The sequence below is a fragment of the Stenella coeruleoalba genome, assembly GCF_951394435.1.
Source record: "Stenella coeruleoalba genome assembly, chromosome: 18".
Classification (NCBI taxonomy): Eukaryota; Metazoa; Chordata; class Mammalia; order Artiodactyla; family Delphinidae; genus Stenella; species Stenella coeruleoalba.
This window is the reverse complement of record NC_137164.1, coordinates 65,095,736-65,116,752: the sequence shown is the minus strand read 5'-3', so window position 1 is coordinate 65,116,752 and position 21,017 is coordinate 65,095,736. Positions and strand designations below refer to the sequence as shown.

Sequence of the window (21,017 nt, the reverse complement as noted above, 5' to 3'; positions counted from 1 at the left end):
ACTGTGGTTTTCTGGCTTCACAGCACCCTTGCTGGTCAGCAGTGCCTAACTCCTGTCACCCTTAGTTCTGTGTCTGTGGTAGTTCTACAAATAGCGATACCAGTGAGAGTAAATTAACTGAACCAGGAGAGAAACATTCGCTTTTGATTGGTAATACATGGTCCCAGGGAGCGCTGGCCTCTCACGTGTGGGTCCTGACAGCTGCCCTCTCGGACTCTGTCACACCTCAGTGCCTGGCAGGCTTCCTATCCCTGAACTATTCTTTCCCCAATTCATTCAGAATAAAAGTAATAAATGTTTAAATGCATTCTGAGATTTCTCTTGAAACCTCTTGAACTCTGTCACACCTCAGTGCCTTTGCACACGCTATTCCCTTTGCCTGGAAGGCCTTTCCTCTCTTCTTGCTAGTTTCAGATGAAATGTTCCCTCCTAAATGATGTTCCTTTAGTGCCCTCTCCTATTCTCTAAGTAGCTGTTCCCTCCCTTCTTTGTAATATCAGTAGCCTTGTACTATTCATCTATCAAAGGACTTAGTGATTAACACCTAACATTTATTGAGCACTTATTATGTGCCCAGTAGTGTTCCAAGTGTTTTTCGTGTCTTTTTTGGGGGGGATATATTGACAGTTCCATGAGATAGCGTTGTATTTTGTTAAAATAATTTCTCTGTCCATCTCCCCGAGTAGACTGAGATAGTGGCTTGTACATCTGTGCATGTTATTCATTTGGTATCTGTAGGACCTGGCAGAGTGCCTAACTAATACACAGTGGGTGCTTCATAAATATGTAAGTGGATGCATTTTACCAACAGCGTTTACATCCGAATAATAACCTAATCGTAAGTCATTCTTCTTTTAAATGATCTTCATGCAGAAATTCACAGTCAAAATTTTAGAAAACACTGAGAAGCAAGAAGAAGAAAGGTTAAAATCCCACTCCTCTCAGCCCTGGAGAGCGTTAGCAACTTGCTTAGGGACACATAACTACTCTTTGGCTAAACAGAGTCAAGGTCAGGGCCTCTGGCAATAGCACCCTAGCTCTTAACACTGCATGAAGCTATTGTTCCTCTTCCCCCTGCAAACACCCCCCCCCCCCACAACATGAGCAAATTATGTTGCCTGTTAAAATGGGTTGGAAGAGCTGAAATTTGAAAATGAAATCTACCAGACATATGATGTTGGAATGCACGAAATCTACATTTTAGAAATGTCTGGTATTCAGTCCCGTCATGCCTTTGCACTTCCCATTGCATCCCTCATTTAGGGTCATCCAGATTGACAGGCAGCACAGTGAGGCAGTTTGGAAAGAGAATGGGTTCTAAGTCAGACAAACATAGGTTCAAATCCCAGCTGTGCCACTAGTTGTGTTACCAGGAACAGGTCGCGGTTTTAGTCTCTTCTGTAAAATAGAGATAAGAAGAAATGTCCTCAGCGTTTTGTCAAGTTTAGAGGTAACACATTGGTGAGGTGTCTCACACGTGATTAGTGGTGGCGCTTGCTGTGGTCAAGTCTCTAATGGTGACACTCTAGGGCATACCTCAACAGCAACCTGGCCAAGTCGTCTTCTGCAGCTACAACGTGGGGTTTTCCACCCCAGTCCTTCATTTTACTTCTCATAGTATTTAACTTTTATATTATTGTTAGATGTCTTTAGTAACTTGCCTTACAGTCATTTTCTTTGAAATTCAATTTCTTCCTCAGGGTCTCTTTGGAGATTAAAGAGAAAGAGTGGCAAATTTGGGCTGTTAGAGCAATTTTGATTGAAAAGTGGATCATTGTTTTCATTATCCTACCAGTAATGTTTTCTATTTTCCTTTATCAGCGAGTTACTTTCTCTCGATTCGTATGGCCAAACTGCACTCTCTTGTTTTCTTGCAAAATGAAAGGAGACAACCATGAATGAGCCACTAGATGATTTTGCAAATGCTTCTGATTTCCCCAATTACGCAGCTGCTCTTGGAAACTGCACTGATGAAAAGATCCCACTCAAGACGCACTACCTCCCAGTTATTTATAGCATCATCTTCCTGGTGGGCTTTCCCGGGAACGCAGTAGCAATTTCCACGTACATCTTCAAGATGCGGCCCTGGAGAAGCAGTACGATCATCATGCTGAACCTGGCCTGCACGGACCTGCTGTACCTCACCAGCCTGCCCTTCCTGATTCACTACTACGCCAGCGGAGAAAACTGGATCTTTGGGGATTTCATGTGCAAGTTCATCCGCTTCGGCTTCCATTTTAACCTGTATAGCAGCATCCTCTTTCTCACCTGTTTCAGCATCTTCCGCTACTTTGTCATTATTCACCCGATGAGCTGCTTTTCCATCCATAAAACTCGATGGGCCGTGGTGGCCTGTGGGGTGGTGTGGACCATTTCACTGGTGGCCGTCATGCCCATAACCTTTCTGATCACATCAACCACCAGGACCAACAGATCCGCCTGCCTCGACCTCACCAGTTCAGATGACCTCACGACCATCAAATGGTACAATCTAATTTTGACGGCGACCACCTTCTGCCTCCCCTTGGTAATCGTGACACTTTGCTATACGATGATTATCTACACCCTAACACAAGGACCTCAGACGCACAGCTGCCTTAAGCAGAAAGCTCGAAGACTAACCATTCTGCTGCTCCTCGTGTTTTATATATGCTTCTTGCCTTTCCATATCTTGAGGGTCATTCGGATTGAATCTCGCCTGCTTTCAATCAGCTGCTCCATTGAGAATCAGATCCACGAGGCGTACATCGTTTCTAGACCGCTGGCTGCCCTGAACACCTTTGGCAACCTGTTACTGTATGTGGTGGTCAGCAACAACTTCCAGCAGGCCGTCTGCTCGATGGTGAGATGCAAAGCAGGTGGGGACCTGGAGCAAGGGAAGAAAGTCAGTCACTCAAACAACCCTTGAAACGTTTCACATGCTCAGCCAAAAAGAAATGCTGGTATTTCACCTATAACTTCTACGAAGTCCAGACTATCTCCCTCGGTGGAACTCTTAGGACATACTGTGCACTCAGGTAATGACGTGCCGGAGCCAGGGCAGGGCTGCTGCGAGTTCTTTGCAACCTGTCTATTGAGATCCTCAATACTGATACATGCGTATCAGTAAAGAATTCAGATGCAGAGTTGGAACTGTGGGAGGAAATCTAGTCTCACCAACTTTATATATATAAATTTATAAAATTATATATAGTGTATATATATATATAAATTGATGTTCACCTCCTTGCCCTAAATCTCTCAGTATTTAATGCCACAACAAGAGAAAGCCAATCTTTTCATTCACAGTTTCTTGCTTCTTTGTACGCAGGTCTATTTGTATTGAGGCCCTACACTACTCAAGGCATTATTTGTATATTTTTCAATATTCGCTTTTAAAAAAATTTCATATCTTTAATTTTTTTTCAAACTTTGCTTTGAGATTATTAAACTGTGTTTTTCACTAGGCTTTAGTCAGTTGTGTAGATGAAAGCAACCCAGTTACAACACCCTTGAGACAATTCAAAGATGTCCATACAGATAGCTGTCCCTACATAATTATGTATGGACATAATGGATGTCCATACGTAATTCCCAAATAGGGGAATTATGTCTTTATTGTTGTAGATCATTTTTAAAATTGTTATTGAATTTATAAAAATGATCAAGTTGTACTAGTAATTATCAACATGTCCTGGGGAAGGAAGGAGCACTTTTAGGGGAACAGAAGTACTTTTCATGTATTTATTGGGTATTAAATAAAATCTAACATTGTTTTGATTTCTGTGGGAAAATATTCCAGGAAACACTAATTCTCTTCAGCTACCTTCTCTTTTGTGCCTCTCTTGAAAATATGTTCTCTATTATAACAGCCAGAGCTATTTTTGAACTGTGTGTATTTAATTATCATTAAATGTAAATATTTGAGAAAATGCCTAGTGTGGATATTCAAAACCCTGGTAAATATGTTGATACAATTAATAAACTAATTTAAAGTCACCAAATAGGCTGGTAATAGTTTTCTCTGAAAATGTAGCTTTACCGCTATTATACTTACTGGAAGCTTATGTTCTCCATGTTTACAGAATAAAAATAATTTTAAGAATCAGTTATGGAATAAGGCCGGAAGAGATGATTTAAACAAAGAAAAGGGTATCATAGGAACTCTTCATGATTTTCAGGCTTTTCTAGGACTTAACATCTGACTTAGACCTAAGTGAGGATGCTTGGAGCCAGGAGACCCCAGGCGTGTGGAGGAGAAAGAGGAAAGCCAGCGGTTCTGTGCATGAACTTCTCTGGATGATGGCATTCTCTCTACCCACTACCTTCTGAGCCGTCTTTTCCTGGGCTTTCTCTTCTTTTTTATTTTTGGTCGCAATGCAAGGCCTGTGGGATCTTAGTTCCCTGACCAGGGATTGAACCCAGGTCCGGGACAGTAGAAGCGTGGAGTCCTATCCGAGGCTTTTTTATAGCATGTAGAATGAGCTCTTTCACTAGAGGGCCCAACTTGGCCCTCTGTGCAGGTGCACAGTGTGGAACCGCGTTCAAAATTCCACTTGGAACCGAGAAGCTGGGTAGCTCTCCTCCCCACACCCACACCCCTGATGCGCAGCTCAGCTCTTGGGCCATCACCAAAGCGTGGCCAGAATAGCCTTTATAGTAATACCACTGTTTTTATTCTAGCCCTTTCCTTTCTGTCTCTCCCTCTCTCTCTTTCTTATTCCAAAGATTTCACCCACCAGAGAAAAGCTGCCTCAATCTCCTTCATCCCAATCTCAACTTGTCGCTATAGATTCTTTTATCCTTTTCCTTCTTCCCTCCAGTTTACAGACCAACAAATCATCTCTTTCTTTTTTTTAAGAATTTATTTATTTATTTGTTTGTTTATTTATTTATGGCTGCGTTGAGTCTTCGTTGCTGCACGCGGGCTTTCTCTAGTTGCGGCGAGAGGGGGCTACTCTTCGTTGCGGTGTGCGGGCTTCTCACTGCGGTGGCTTCTCTTGTTGCAGAGCGCGGGCTCTAGGCGCGCGGACTTCAGGAGTTGTGATTCTTCCCACCGTGTTTTAGGTCCTTATTCTGCTCTCTTAGGGACTTGCTCCAACACTCAATCCTACTTTCTCAAATTTTTAACGTTTCTCTTACCCTGGATAGTTGACCTTAGTTTGGGAGCATGCATCATTTTCCTTTATCCTCAGAATACCCTCCCTTGACTCAGCAGTTCTGTCATTCTCTTATCTGACTGGTTCCCTGCACTCATGGGTCAGGTGCAGATGACTGTCTGCCCTCCTGCGTTCTGCTGATAGAATATAATAACAAAGATCCAAGCTAAATTAGATTCCAAGGGTCAGTTTCCTTTTCCAAAGTAAAGACTTTTGGGCTAATTGTGCTGGAGGATGCAGTTTGGAACTGAGGCCAAAAAAGAGATTGATGATACTTCTGAGAATAGAGTGGGACCTGAACGCCCTTTGCCCAGTTCTCCCAGGTGTAGGCAGAGAAAGTACGAGAACAAAAGAGCAGAGCTCTGACTGTCTGCCAGAGAGGGACCTGCCTGTTCTGCTCGCAGCCTAGGAACGAGAAGCAAGTCAGATTCCCTGAACCTGCAGGCGGGGAACCCAGACACACCTGCTCTGACAGTAATCCCCCCACTTCATTTTTAACTTTATATCATGGAAGTTTTCAAATAATTACAAAATTAGAGAAATTAGCAAATGACCTCACATACCCATGGCTTAATTTCATCTATAATCAACACCTTACCATTCTTGTTTCCTCTATCCCTTCACACAGTTTTTTCTAGAATATTCAAAAGCAAATCCTGGAAAACATAGTAGTTTCACCAATAAATGCTTCAACATTGATCTCTTTCAAAACATACGTAACCAAAACAAAATAAAACATGGTTCCCTCACATTATTTAATATCTAATCCATATTTTCTTTCCACTGGTTGCCTCAGAAGTGCCTTTTACAGTTGCTTTTTTTTTTTTTTTTCCTGAAATCAAGATCCAAACAAGGTCTATGTGTTACATTTGGTTGATATGTCGGTTAAATTTCTTTTAATCTATTAGAACTACCCCTCCCTTTATGTATCACTGTTTATTTACTGAAGAAATCAAGCTGTTTGTCCTGTGCAATTTCTCACATTGTGGGTGTGGCTGTTTGCATTCCATTTTGTTGTTTATCATGATCCTCCACACCTTGTATTTGCTGTAACTTGGAAGGCAGAGCTAGAGGTTAGATTAGATACAGATTAGATACTTCCTCCCTCCCTCTCTTCCTCCCTCCCTCCATCATCAGATTCTCCAGCCATTTTTGCTTTCATAGTTTTCCAGTCGTTGCTTCTTGTTGTCATGACCCACTAGGCTTTTCCCAATGGTGACTTTGAAAATTCTAACGTTCTTCTGCTTTTGTTAGTCATGGCTTTTCTGTAAAGATCTTTGACTCGTCAACGACCTTTACCCCTTCCACTCTGAACATAGCTCCCACTCCTCCACCTTTGGGAAGACACAAGGAAGGGATAGAAAGAGATATGGAAGCTGCCTCTCCATTATTTCCTCCATGAGACAGAAATTTCGACAGAATTTCCTTTTAATATGAGACAAAGTTTTGTCCTTTAACTCTTTGGGGTTGACAGCCATGCCTGTGATCTACAGGGTTGGAGTTGCCCCCTTGGGGAAGGAGGTTATCAGGGGAGCTTTCTTGCTGCTGCCAGGTTTCTCCTCCGTACCACCTGAGTGCCTTTGTGTGTCCTCTTGGGCCAGTGCAGGCCGTTTCGGTCTTCCCCCAGAGGTTCTGAGAAGGAGTAGAACAAGACATTAATAACTACAAGGCCATGTAACATTTGGGGTCAAGCTTCATTTCCTGTTCTAATTTTATTCTTAAATTTTACCCAGCAACATCACTCAATATAATCCACCTGATATTAGATATTAGATGAGCCCAAGTGATATCAAGTGATAGAAGAATAACAACATAAAAATGCCTGAAGGGTGAGAGCCCCTTGTGTTACTGAGTTCCCAGGAAGAACTTAAATCATAATACGCACTGATCTTTTTATTTTTTTTTTCAATTCTATTTTCTTTTCTGTGCTTCTAGCTGAACATTTTCTATTGATCCTGCCTTGTGCTGTATGCAGTTTGCTACTAAGCCTATCCATTGAATTCCTAGTGTGACATATTGCATTGTTTTCATTTATAGGATGTACATTAGGTTCCCTTTATTAATTCTACCATGTCAGTGAATTGCTTTGTCTTTTAATCTATGTTGTCCACCTATTCCAATATTTTCTAGAACTGAATAATCGTAGTTATTTTAATGTCCTCATCTTTCCATATCTGGATAACCTTCAGGTCTGCTTCCACTGACTGCCATCTTCCCCGTATTTATTGGTCACATGATCCTGTCTCCTGGCATATCTATTAATTTTGACTAAATGACAGAAATTGCATGTGAAAGAATCAAAGAGGCTTCCCTGAGAGGTTTTTCTTTCAGTTGTTTTACTTTTCAATTGTCAAATTTCTATTTCTCTCCAATGCTCTCTGAAGTTTGGCTACTCTTTTATTCACTAAATAAATCATTTTTTCCTTTAATTCTTTGAACATATTTAAATAGCTGCTTTAACATCTTTGTCTATTAAGTCCAGCGTCTGGCTTGTATTACTTTCCTCTGGATGCTATAACAGTTACCACAAATTTAGTGGCTTCAGGCCACACAAGCCTACTCCCTTTCAGAGGTCAGAAGTCTGAAACCAGTTTCACTGGGCTAACGTCTAGGAGCTGGCAGTCCTGCCTCACTTCTGGAAACTCCACAGGGGAAACCATTTCCTTGTGCTTTCCGTCTTCTATAAGCTACCCGCATTCCTTGGTTCATGGCCCCTCTTTCCTCTTCAAAGCCAACAGCGTATCATCTTCAAATCTCTCTGACCTGGGCTTTTACTTGAATATCTCCTCTCTCTGACTCTGATTCTCTTGCCTTCTTTTTCATTGTAACTTTTGCAGTTATGCAGGTAATTCAGAATAATCTCCTCATCTCAAAGTTTGTAATTGAATCACGTCTGCAAAGTCCATTTTACTATGGCATGTAACATGTTTACAGGTTCTGGGGATTAAGATGAGGACGTTTTGGAAAGGTTATCGTGCAGCCTATCACAGTGGTTTCTTAAGGGACAACAAGTTAAAACAACAATAATAACAATATAAAGTGACCTAGAGGTCAGTTTCTAATTGCTTTTTCTTCCTTTGGCTGTGGGACACAATTTTGTTTTGTGTGTCTATCAATTTTTTACTGAATACTGGATATTGTGAATAAATCATTGTAGAGACTCTATATTCTATTATTGTCCTTTGAAGACTGTTGACTTTTCCTCTAACAGACACATCAATTACTTGCTAAGCACCTTAAAATTGTGTTGACTTGTTTTTACAATTTAAGGACAGATTTGTGAAAAGCCCAAGATGTTTTCCAAGCCCTTTTTGTTTTTTTTTTTTTGCGGTACGCGGGCCTCTCACGGTTGTGGCCTCTCCCGTTGTGGAGCACAGGCTCAGGACGCACAGGTCCAGCGGCCATGGCTCACGGGCCCAGCCACTCCACTGCATGTGGGGTCTTCCCGGACCGGGGCACGAACCTGCGTCCCCTGCATCGGCAGGCGGACTCTCAACCATTGCGCCACCAGGGAAGCCCTTCCAAGCCCTTTTAAGAAGCAGGACCCAATTGCCAAATTCTGTTTTTCCTATGGTTTTGTCCAGACCTGGTTTTAGAGTTTTTTTCAAAGCATGTCTAGAGTAGACCTTACTCTAGGGTGTGGTCTTTATTCCTAAGGTACAGTTTTCTGTTGTCTCTGCAAAATGAGTTCACGGGGCGTTAGGAGGTTTTTCCTCTCTAGTTGGGCATGAACACCAATGTTGACCACTAGTGTCTCTGATGCCATAACAGCCTCTTTGTGGTTAATCTCAAGAAGGTTCTCCATGCAAGCATGGCCCTTGGTCCAGGAGTCACAGGGAATCTCCGTATATCTCTGCCCCTTCTCTATCACTGGTGCTCTGCTTCAAACATTTTAGACACGCTGGCAATGTCAGACTGTGCCCTCTGCCTCCTCGGCTCAGTGGGACCACTGTGCTCTGGTTAGACTCCAGATCTCTACACCACGGTCAGGAAATTCAGCCTAAACGGCGTGCTGGGGTGATTGTGGGGCTCACAGTCTTGCTTTGTCTGTTGTCCCACGCCTGAAAACGCTGAGTGCATATACTTTGCCCAGTTGTATTTTGTCAACAGCAAGAGAACCTCTCCCTTATGTCCTACTATAGTCTACAGCAGCTGAGGGAGCAGGACCCACATGGAACACTTCCTGCCTTTTCCACACCAAGAGAATGCTAAGCATTTGAGGTTGAACCAGAAAGATTCTTGACACGAGGACAATGTCAAAAAACCTACAATTAATACTCTCAGAAACATCCTTGAAACAAGCCAGGAGGTTCTAAAGGAATGATCATTCAAAGAACAAAACAGAGCTCTTGTATACTAAGCTGAAGGAGATGAGCGAGGTTATTCCAAATGCCCCTCACTAACTGCCTACAACTTGATACGTCCTTTGCACCTTTGCACGGGGAGTTGGGGGTATTCCTGGCATCTTCTTTCAATCTATCCTAACTGTTGGATATCTAGAAGAAAGTCTTAGAGGCTGGTAGTATGATGCCAGAGTTGTTTCCTGATTTCAGGGCAGGTGAAGCATTCTCTGATTTTTATTATTTTGTGTGCATTTGAGTTTAGAAAAGTGGGATTTTTCAAGGTGCACTTAAACCACTGAGTTTTCTTGGAGTTGCTCTGTTTCCTTATTCTTATTTTGTCTCTATGATTGCATATTATATGACACGTATAGGAGTATATGTTATATGATAACATAATAGCATATAATTTGTTCTCCATGATCTGGGAATGTGCCCATAGCCTGATCATATTGTTTTTCTTTTTGGAAATGCTTGCTAACACTACATTAATACTCCTAAATGAGGCTTTTTGGATTAATCACAGTACCTTCCACAAACATTTGAAAAGTAAATATAGATGCATAAAATATTCTCTATTCAGTTTATATCTTTGCTCGTTGAATGCAGGGATTTAAAGAACAGAGGAATGCACAGCCTACTTATTTAGGATTATTTTAAATTTCTATTCAGGTTAACTAACACCAGCATCTTCTAAAGCCCTACTATGTTCAAAGTACTGTGCTATGCCCTGGATATATAAACCTTAGTAATAAACAATTCTGCTTTCAAAGATACTACAATCTTGCAAACTAACTGTGTTATTCATATGTGCCTTTTAGGTTGAGTATTTATGTCATGCTGCAAGCAAATCTCAATGAAAAGTTTATCAAGTTCTTTTCACCATTATAGTTTATCATTATTCCAGTTATATCTAAAGAGCTCAACCCAAAGGGAGCATTTCAGGAACATATATAATTATCTAAATCCCTCTCACCAATAACCCTAAAGTGTGTTCTAAGTGGCAAATCCACAGAAATTTCCTAGGGTGCTAATTGTACATGGTTAAATGTCCCATTTATCTGTTTAAATCCACCTAGGAGATGAACAACACCACAGTATTTGGTATTAAATACTTAATGTTATCCCATTATCAGAGGCAACATTTTTTGGGGGGGGGGAAGGCAACATTTTAAATATCTTAATCTCACATCACAAAGCCAAGAAAAAAATCTACATGTGCACCACAAATGATGCCCTTGGTATCTAATAAGCTACCTCCATCTTGCAAAACATTTCTGATTCACATAACCCACCTAACAGTTTGAATAATCGTGCTGGTTTTTTCTCTAAACTCCGGGGCAAATCTGAATATTATTCATATTAAAGAATTCAAACAAGGCCAATCTTAAAGCTTCTATTCAAATTTTAACCATTCACTGTATATATGTACCACATCTTCTTTATCTGTTCATCTGTCAATGGACATTTAGGTTGCTTCCATGTCCTAGCTATTGTAAATACTGCTGCAATGAACATTGGTATATATATACAATGGAATATTACTCAGCCATAAAAAGGAATGACATTGGGTCATTTGTAGAGATGTGGATGGACCTAGAGTCTGTCATACAGAGTGAAGTAAGTCAGAAAGAGAAAAACAAATATTGTATGTTAAATATTTGTGGAATCTAGAAAAATAGTACAGATGAACCAATCTGCAGGGAAGGAATAGAGATGCAGACACAGAAAATGGACGTGTGGACACAGGAGGGGAAGCGGGGATGGGATGAATTGGGAGATTACGTTTGACATATCTACACTACCAGGTGTAAAACAGATAGCTAGTGGGACCGTGCTATATAGCACAGGGAGCTCAGCTCGGTGCTCTGTGATGACCTAGATGAGTGGGATGGGGGGGTGGGAGGGAGGTCCAAGAGGCAGGGGATGTCTGTATACATAGAGTTGATTTGCTTCGTTGTATAGCAGGAACTGACACAGCATCGTAAAGCAACTATACTCCAATTAAAAAATATTTCTTCTAACCATTCATGAAAGGACTGCTGAAGTTCAGCTTTCGTGAATTTTTCTCTAACCACTCATTCTAAGATAGTCAGTCCTGCAAGTTCTTTTTCTTATTCATGAAGCCCTTTGGGCACTTTGTCTTATAGGACTTGGATTATCACTCTTCCGTGTCCATGTGTTCTTTTTCTCCCCAGTGAGATTATTAACTCCTCCAGCGCAAGGTCACATCGTGTTTCCAGCTCTTAGCAATATGCTAGAAGGCATGAATATAGAACAACAACAAGCGCAAGCCTCTTTTAGAATGTGAAATACCTGCTTTTTAATCCCTATTCTTACTCAGCCAATTTCTGGATATAGGAAATTCATGCTTAAATTGAGCCTTTGGGTTGCCTTTGAAGGCAAAGGGAAAAGACTTCTGTTTCTGGTAACATAGTAGATTAAATCTACTGCACAACCTTCCAATTGGAACTGGTGAAAATGGCTAAATAAAATATTTTCATAAACACCTATAAAATGCTCACTGAGCTGGTACGAAACTAAAGAAAAATTAAATATAAAAATGGAAAACTAGAAGTTGGCAGGCAGCAAAAGCAGCAATTTTCCAAATAGTATCTGCAAAATAGTATCTGCTTTTGAGTCTAAGTTTTTGAGCCTAAGAAATCCGTGTCGGGAAGAGTAGGGTGATCAGACCTCCTGATTTACCCAGGACAGTACTAGTTAACTTCTGCTGCTCAGGTGTAATCATTCACTGAACCCACTTTCATTCTTAAAAGTGTATGGAATGATACATGCTCATCCTAAGTATAAAAGACAGGACATAATGTATGGAGCTCAAAAAGGTAGGGGTTCTAATAGGAGAGCTTTGCAAAATTCTGCACATCAGTGTTAGGGGGAATATTAAATAAGACTACAGGGCTTCCCTGGTGGCGCAGTGGTTGAGACTCCGCCTGCCGATGCAGGGGACGCGGGTTCGTGCCCCGGTCTGGGGGGATCCCACATGCCGCGGAGCGGCTGCGCCCGTGGGCCGTGGCCGCTGAGCATGCGCGTTCGGAGCCTGTGCTCTGCAACGGGAGAGGCCACAGCAGTGAGAGTCCCGCGTACCGCGAAAATAAAGAAATAAATAAAATGAATAAATAAATAAATAAGACTACAAAGCAGAAAGGAACAGCATGTAAAATAGTCTGCATTTACTTTGACACTGGATGGAAGGAAAATGAATTTGCCCCTGAGAAATCATCGTCAGCATCAAGCGCTCATGTAAATTTGTTACCTGCATGTTAAAACTGAAGTTCAAGGGGAGAATTAAATTTAAAGTAATTTCCAGATGGGTAGGACTACCAGGCAACTGGCAGAAGCATATGCAACAACTCTCTGAGGGAACACGACTTTAACCTAGGTCTCCAAGAATTCCTATTGGTAAAATTTCCAAGGAAAATGAGAAGCACATGTAAAAATAAATCACAGGAAGTGTCAACAAAAAGGCACAATGGGCGAAATACATCAGAATTAGAGGACAGAAGAAGCAGACTGTCAAAGATTTCATATGTGGGAAATATCAGACCTTAATTGCAAGATGGAATGTTTATTTTCTGTAAAAAATTGAGTCTTGAGAAGAAGAGAGATGAAAGTGAGACTATAATATTATTAAGCAAAAACCCCCCAGACCTCTAGAACTAACAAACATAATCAATTAAAATAAAAATTTTAGGGCTTCCCTGGTGGTGCAGTGGTTGAGAGTCCGCCTGCCGATGCAGGGGATACGGGTTCATGCCCCAGTCCGGGAAGATCCCACATACCACGGAGCGGCTGGGCCCGTGAGACGTGGCCGCTGAGCCTGCGCGTCCGGAGCTTGTGCTCCGCAACGGGAGAGGCCACAGCAGTGAGAGGCCCGCGTACCGCAAAAAATAAATAAATAAAAATAAAAATTTGGATGGATAGGTAAAACAGGAGACCTGACACAGAAAAAGAAAATTAATAAATTGGACATGAAGTAAGAAAAAAACTATCTGGAATGCAACCCAAAGCAGCAAGGAAATGAAAAATTTGAAAGAGTTTGGCCTCGAGGAGAAGGTGAGAAGGCCCAGTGTGTATCTGAGCAGATTTTCAGAAGGTGATGCCAAAGAGGCTGGGGAAAATAACAAAAGCAGTTGGGTAATGAGGTCACATGTTTGTTGTATTAATTGACAGGCAAACCGATAGATTATAGAAAGGAAGGCTTTGTATAGAACAGTGATGACAACCTAAATCATATCCTTCTAAAGCAAGGATATGATTAATTCAATTCTGTTCACCTGGGAGTTATAAAAGATGATAGATAGATATCAATTAATCCAAATGAAATCAAGAAAGAGGAAGGAAGAAGAAACAGAAAAGGGGGACAAATAAGGCCATAAAATACAATGGAAAAACAAATATGTCAATAATCACAATAAATGTGAAAAAACGACATATTCCAATCTAATGTGTAGATTTTCAGACCACACTTTAGTATAATCTATTCTCTTTTATTTATTTATTTTATTTTAATTAATAAGTTAATTTATTTGGCCATGCCGTGCAGCATGTGGGATCTTAGTTCCCTGACCAAGGATCAAACCCATGCCCCCTGCATTGGAATCACAGAGTCTTAACCACTGGACTGCCAGGGATGTCCCTCTCTGCTCTTTTAAAGAGACACATCTACAATATAAAACAACTTACTAACTTACAAAGGAATGAAAAAATGAAACATACTTGTAACAATGAAAGCAATAGAAATTGTCCCAATACAATAGAAGTTCATTACTCATGTAAAAATTCATTATAGGTGTTCCTGGTCAGCTAATGTCCACACAGTGATTCAGGGACCCAAATGCCTTTCAACTCATTACTTCTGCACTGCCTAGGGCTTTGGGGTCTTCTTCTTAACTCCCCTTTTCTAACCACCTTTCTCACATTCCATTGGCAGTAACTGATCACAGCTCTTTTCCAAATGGTCTGGTTGTAGATCCTCATTATCTATTTAGGAATTAAAAGGCTAGTTATCTGGCAACTGTCCCAACCTTAATATGTAAAGACAGAGCAAATGAAAGATAACTTCAACATAAAAACTCCTTCATAAAAAGGAAAGGATAGAGACAATAGTCATAAGAATTCTGAAATCCTGCCGTGGATGCGTTGTAAAGGCCCTGTGCCTTCACTGTGGTGGACACTGCTTGATGAAAACTCAGTTCTTCTCTTTAGAAGCAACTTCCTTTCCACAGTTCCCCACTGTCCTGGAAATTCTATTTGATTCTCCTCTAAGGCAGTGGTTTCCAGGTTTAGCAAGCATCAGAGTCCCCTGGAGGGCTTGTTACAACACAGATTGGTGGGCACCATCCCTAGAATTTCCGGATAATTTGTATTTCTAACAAGTTCCTGGGTGATGGCGAGGCTGCTTGTTTGGGGACCACACTTTGGGAGAAACCAGTGCCCTAAGTCTCCATCTGAAACGGGCTGAGGAATATGTCCTCTTTGAGGGCACACCCTCTTCACTACCAGCTTCCCACTGGGACAAGTTTGGACACATGAGGGCTATTTCATAGTCCCAGGCTTTTTAAAGCCAGACTGCATTTTATTTAGCAAGACAGTTCTCACAGATGCTTAGCAGGCTTCCAGTAAATCCCATGTGTGGATAACCACGTTAGTGCTTTGCCAGACACAATTCTCACCCTGATTCGTATGTTTGCTTTCTGCTCCCCACCTCCCATGATTGTGTCTTTCACTGCAGTGGGAGGTGCCTTGGGGCCGTCTCATAAAAGAACCAACCTTGAGTCGGAAAAAAGTAACCTTAATCAGTTCTGTGGCACGAGATCAAATCCCTTCATGTAACTGAGAATTCCTAGTGGACTTTTGTTGCTCAAAGTTCTTTTCATTCTAATTTTTAAATCCTGGTTTAAAGTGCAGAAACAGTCAGCTTTGCCAATTCTTGTAACTCTATAGTTCTGGACTCTTTCCATTCCTTTCCATCTCTGCTCCCAAGCCAACCACTTCTTGCTGGGACTCATCTTTTCCTTTTTACACCTTGCTATAAGCAGTGAGTAGAAACCAACACATGCACTAACATTTCTAGCTCTTTCCAGATAGTTCTTGCAGAGCTATACATCCGCTAGGCACTTAATCTGCTTTAAAAATTACAGCAGGCAAATTTTTATGCTGCCATAAAAAAAAGCTCTGTACTTCTGTCTTGCTTTATTTTTCCTTGCTGCCTGCCACCCGTCCACAGTGCCAATGCTGCACATTTTAGAACTTGTTAAGGCAGCTTCCCACTTCAAGATACTAATTTCCGGATCAGTTAGGGTAACAGCAGCTGATGAAACAAAATGGCCCCTCAGCGTAGCGGCTCGCGGAATAGAATTCTTTTCTTGCTCAAGCGACTGCCCAACATAGGGGTTCCTGCTTGGCAGGCTATTTACCTACGTGCAGTGATTCAAACATCTATGTTCTTTCCACCTGTGGCTTCACCAAATCCAGAGTCCTTGCATCTCTGTGGATGAGGAAAGAGAGAAGGCACACACTGTTTTTTTTTTGCGATACGCGGGCCTCTCACTGCTGTGGCCTCTCCCGTTGCGGAGCACAGGCTCCGGACGCGCAGGCTCAGCGGCCATGGCTCACGGGCCCAGCCGCTCCGCGGCATGTGGGATCTTCCCGGACCAGGGCACGAACCCGCGTCCCCTGCATCGGCAGGCGGACTCTCAACCACTGCGCCACCAGGGAAGCCCGGCACACACTTCTTATGTAAGTACCACACCACTTCTACACACAGTCCATTGGCAAGAACTAGTCATGTGGATCCTTCTATCACTGGTTCTTTTTTTTTTTTTTCCTTTGGCCATACTGCTCAGCTCGTGGGATCTTAGTTCCCCAGCCAGGGATCGAACCCAGACCCTCTGCAGTGGAAACGTGGAGTCTTAACCACTGGACTGTCAGGGAAGTCCCATATGGCTCCATCTAGATGCAGAAATGGATTAACCAATTGCTGACTGAGCAGCTGTTTCCCAACAACAATTCTATCCTCTGGAGAGGGGCAGGGGCATGGAATCTTGGCCGGCAGTTAACTTTCTTTGCCACAAATATGAAAGACAATACAGAAACACCTTAGCAGATTTAGGAGCCTATCTTTAAAATTTGAGGAAGAGCAGGATTTTTAAATAAGCCACAAAAAAATACAAACCATAAATAAAATGATAAATTCAACTACATACAAAATTAAGAGCTTCTGTTCATCAAGATACACCATAAAGAGAGCAAAAAGACAAGTCTCAAACTGTCTTTGAAGGCTGTCTGCCAAAGATTTTGGCTATATTAACAGCTGACCCTACATATCCAAAATATATTAAAAACTCTTACAAGTGAATAAAAGATAATTCAGTAGAAACAATAAGTAAAAATGCATAGATAGCTATTTCCAGAAGACATAGCATGAATGGCCAACAGATATATGGAAAGCTCTTTAACTCGCTAGAACTCAGAGGAATGCAAAATTGAACTGCAGTGAGTTGCCATCTTACTTCTATCAGATGGGTAAGTGTTTAAAAGTTGGATAATAAGTATCAGTAAGGAGATGTAGTGAAGTGAATTCTCTGACAGTACTGTTAGGAAAGGCCATTTACACACTAATTTGTAAAACAGTTTGGCATTACATCTTAAAGGTAGTGCGTACAAGGGTGTTTGCTTTTTCATTATTCAATAGTAAACTCTGTGTGTGTGTGTGTGTGTGTGTGTGTGAGAGAGAGAGAGAGAGAGAGAGAGAGAGAGAGATCTATTTCACAATTAAACATTTTAAACAATAATCTTTTGAAATTACACTGTAAGAATTATGGAAAAGATGGTCTTGGTGGTCCCACCTTAATCGCATTGGACACATTCTGTAACATATTATCTTGCTTCTTCCTCCTGTCCACATATTTAGAAATGGTCTTCTGTTTCATCACTGTACAAGCAGTGGATAGCATTACTTCTTAGATTAACGTGAAATGCCAATCTGAACAAATCCACCTCATTATTTTAATCTTTTGAGGATTGGTAGGTAAAGAGGTATGAGGGTAGAGCAATGAAATCTTTTCCATCCCTACATGCTATCCTCTGGAGGAAACTCACAGAGGAAGCATACCTTCTGTTTATGTCAGAGGGGTTAATTAAGAAGAGTTGGTGTCATTTCTAATAATTACTAGGGATCAAAATTTACAGAAGGCATGATGAGGGCCTGGCAGCTCTACCAAAAATAAATCTTCCTTGAACCACACAGCCGCAGCTGTTACCTCTCAGAACATATTTTCCAAATCACCTTGGCTTTCTGAAAGCCCAACCATGAGAATAGCCTCATTTCTACAGGGTTCACTGGACAGGAAGAAGGGCCCCAGCAAATGCCATACGGCTCTACCCAGTGGCTTTAAAAACTGACACGACTCTTCCCATTTCTCCAGGAGTGAATTTTGAAGCTTCTTCTCTAGGATCCAGAATTTAAGGACAGAAATAGGCTCTTCTTTGTTAACTTTCAAAAGAAATAACCAATTCTCATAATAAACTATCAAGCATACTGTAAATGGGACAGAACTTCAAAGAGCTCCATGTTGGGAAGCACAGGAAAAGAGGTTGGAAAAATAAAGCAAAGTCTGAAACTGTGTTTGTGGAATGGGAGGTAACGTCGTCCGAGAATCCCCCTCTCTCAGAGAAGACATCCCCAGAAACCACTTCCAGTACTACAGTGAGTGCACAGCAATCCCCCTCAGGTGAAATTTTGCTACCTAATTGCACATGACCTTGCTTCCAATGCCAGAAACAAAACACTAACCACTAGAGGGCATAGAAAACCTTATTAGAAATAAAAGTGCCTCAGAGAAAACAACCAGTACCTGAAAACATGAAACGCTTGAAATGTTCTCTTAGCCAGGTACAGCTGGGAAAGGCAAAGTGAGGATGCATTTTTAAAAAGCAATCCCTTCTGGACTTCCCTGGTGGCGCAGTGGCTAAGAATCCGCCTGCCAATGCAAGGGACACGGGTTCGAGCCCTGGTCTGGGAAAATCCCACATGCTGCAGAGCAACTAAGCCCGTGCACCACAACTACTGAGCCCGCATGCCACAACTACTGAAGCCGGCGTGCCTAGAGCCCGTGCTCCGCAACAAGAGAAGCCACCGCAGTGAGAAGCCCGTGCACCACAAGGAAGAGTAGCCCCGGCTCGCCACAACCAGAGAAAGCCCGCGCGCAGCAACGAAGACCCAGTGCAGCCAAAAATAAATAAATAAATAATTTTTTAAAAGATCCAATCTCTTCCTATAAAATCTAATTCTCCTTTTGGAATATGAATTAAATAAGCAAAATCAGTACATGTACCTATTTTCCCATTGATGTGAAGCAATTTCTAACCTACCTTACAATTTAGATTAACCCACAGACATCAGTGTCTTTTTCAAAAGAATTTCATCCAGAAAGGTCCTTTGTAAAAAGTAATGTAGTGGCTATTAAAGATTAATTTGATTGTGCCCTGCGCTCACTGGGCTATAAGGTCATGATCATGTGGCTGGCTAATCCTTCCACTGGTTGGTTTTTGGCCCTGGTTTGCGTTGTGATGCATAGGTGATGGTGGCTGTTGGTGATGTTTGTCTTGTCTGTGGGTCTCTCTCCAGAATGTAAGAAATGCATATCAGCTTTGGAGTCCTGCTTTGCGATAAAAATGAATTATTAGGTCACACTACAACTTCCTTTGCCAGCCACATTCCTCCTGTGTCTGCTGAAGTACCAATTATCTCCATATTACCAAAACCACTGGGGACTACCAGCTAACTCTTAATAAACATTGATGCACAAGGAAGACGTGAGCCTTCCCGGGGACCACACCTGCCTGGGAAAGGATGGAGAAGAGTACGTGGGCTGGAAGGAGACGTGGAAGGAAATTTTGTTTATTCCAACAGAACGTCATTAGTTTTAAACCTGCAGGAAGAAGTCAAGGGAGAAATTGTCAAGAAAGAGTAAAAAATTAACTTGTGAGTTATTTGGTTAAATGGAGCTTGTGGCAGATTCGAAGGAAAAGGAAGAGTGAAGAATGAACCAAATGAGATAACTCATTGTAATAGAGCTTATGTTGATAACGTTTCAACATGGACACTGCTGTTCTCTTTTATCTTTGTGAAAAGAGATGTAGATGAAGGGCCAATGGGAGCTTTTGGGTGACACGCTCATCTCTAGCAACAGGTACAGTTTCTAGACCAAAGAATTCAGTGGAATCTCACCCAAATTCCCTTAGGGGTCATAGGGATCCCGAGTTAGCAGAAACTGTGAGAATTAAGCTCTCTCCTTGCGAGGCAGTCCTCACACTTATCTACTGTATACTTGCCTTGGCTGTGCTATGGTGGAGACATTTCAAACCAGAATTAAGAGAAACCATTAAACCATATGATAATGATGATGGCAATGATGATGATGATGGTGATGGTGACAGCAAACTCTTTATAATGCTTGATTGTAAGCACCTTACATATATTAACTCATTTATTCCTTACAATAACCCTGTGAATTAGTAATTATTATCAACGTCCCCATTTTATAGATAGAGTTGAAGCACAGAGAGTTTAGGAGACTCATCCAAGGTCATAGAAGTAGTAAATGGTGGAAATGGAGTGGAACTCAAATAATTCATCTCAGAATCTACAAATGTTAACCACTGGTCGAACTGGATAAATGGATAAATATGTTTTGCTAGCATTTTTATCGCCCATTATTTTATTTTATTATATTCTACAATTATATTACTTTATTGCCCATTAGCACTTATTATTGTACGAATGAAATGTAGAAATGAAGTGGTCTGTACACCCTTGTCATTCAGGTGTCCCATGCTAGCTACTTGGATCCCTGGTTAAGAAGATTTCCTCATATCACAGTGAGTGCTACAATCATGTTAGCTCTTGTTATCTGTACACTTTTCATCCAGATTGGATATCTTAAAATATACTGTAGTACTTCAAATAGTTAATTTCAAGGAAACAAATCTCAACAGTGTTCTTCATGTGAAAAGGAAATCTTCCATGATTTTTCAGGTTCCTGGTCACCTGGGTGGAGTTGTTTGGAGCGATAGGAAGAAGGCAAGTTCAGCCACTGGTGTCTCCAGCTTACCAGCTCACCTCCTCCTTTCTCTCATTCCCCCTTTTTCCTTTTCCTTTTCTAGGCCTTTCCTCATACATAGGACTGTATAAAATTTGCTCTCACCAGGAAGTTCAGAAACCGTAATAGGACTGATACCGTGCAGTGTTGACTCTTTCTCTAAAGGTAAGTTTCCTCCCATTAAGAATTTTTATTAGCACTTTTATTTAATAGTTTTTATTAATTTAATTAATTTTAATGAAGAATTCTATGACTTTGATCAAACCTAAAGAAACTCCTCAACCGGAAAATACTGAGGACGTGCTCACGCAGCACTGCTTGAATTGGCATAATTTGCCTATTTATGTACATCCTGCCACGAGTGAAATAGTTTAAAATGTAGGTTTTATATTTAGTCACATCATGAATTCAGGCCA

At 41.3% G+C, this 21,017-nt stretch overlaps 1 protein-coding gene across 1 annotated transcript; it reads left to right on the top strand.

Annotated features, from left to right (window-relative positions):
• Positions 1 to 1,894: 1,894 nt before the first annotated feature.
• OXGR1 (oxoglutarate receptor 1) lies at positions 1,895 to 2,908 on the top strand (the record flags this gene model as incomplete). The annotated part of the gene is made up of 1 exon (XM_079903118.1): positions 1,895 to 2,908. One exon carries the CDS (start codon positions 1,895 to 1,897, stop codon positions 2,906 to 2,908), a length of 1,014 nt encoding a protein of 337 aa, XP_079759244.1.
• Between the last annotated feature and the right edge of the window lie 18,109 nt (positions 2,909 to 21,017).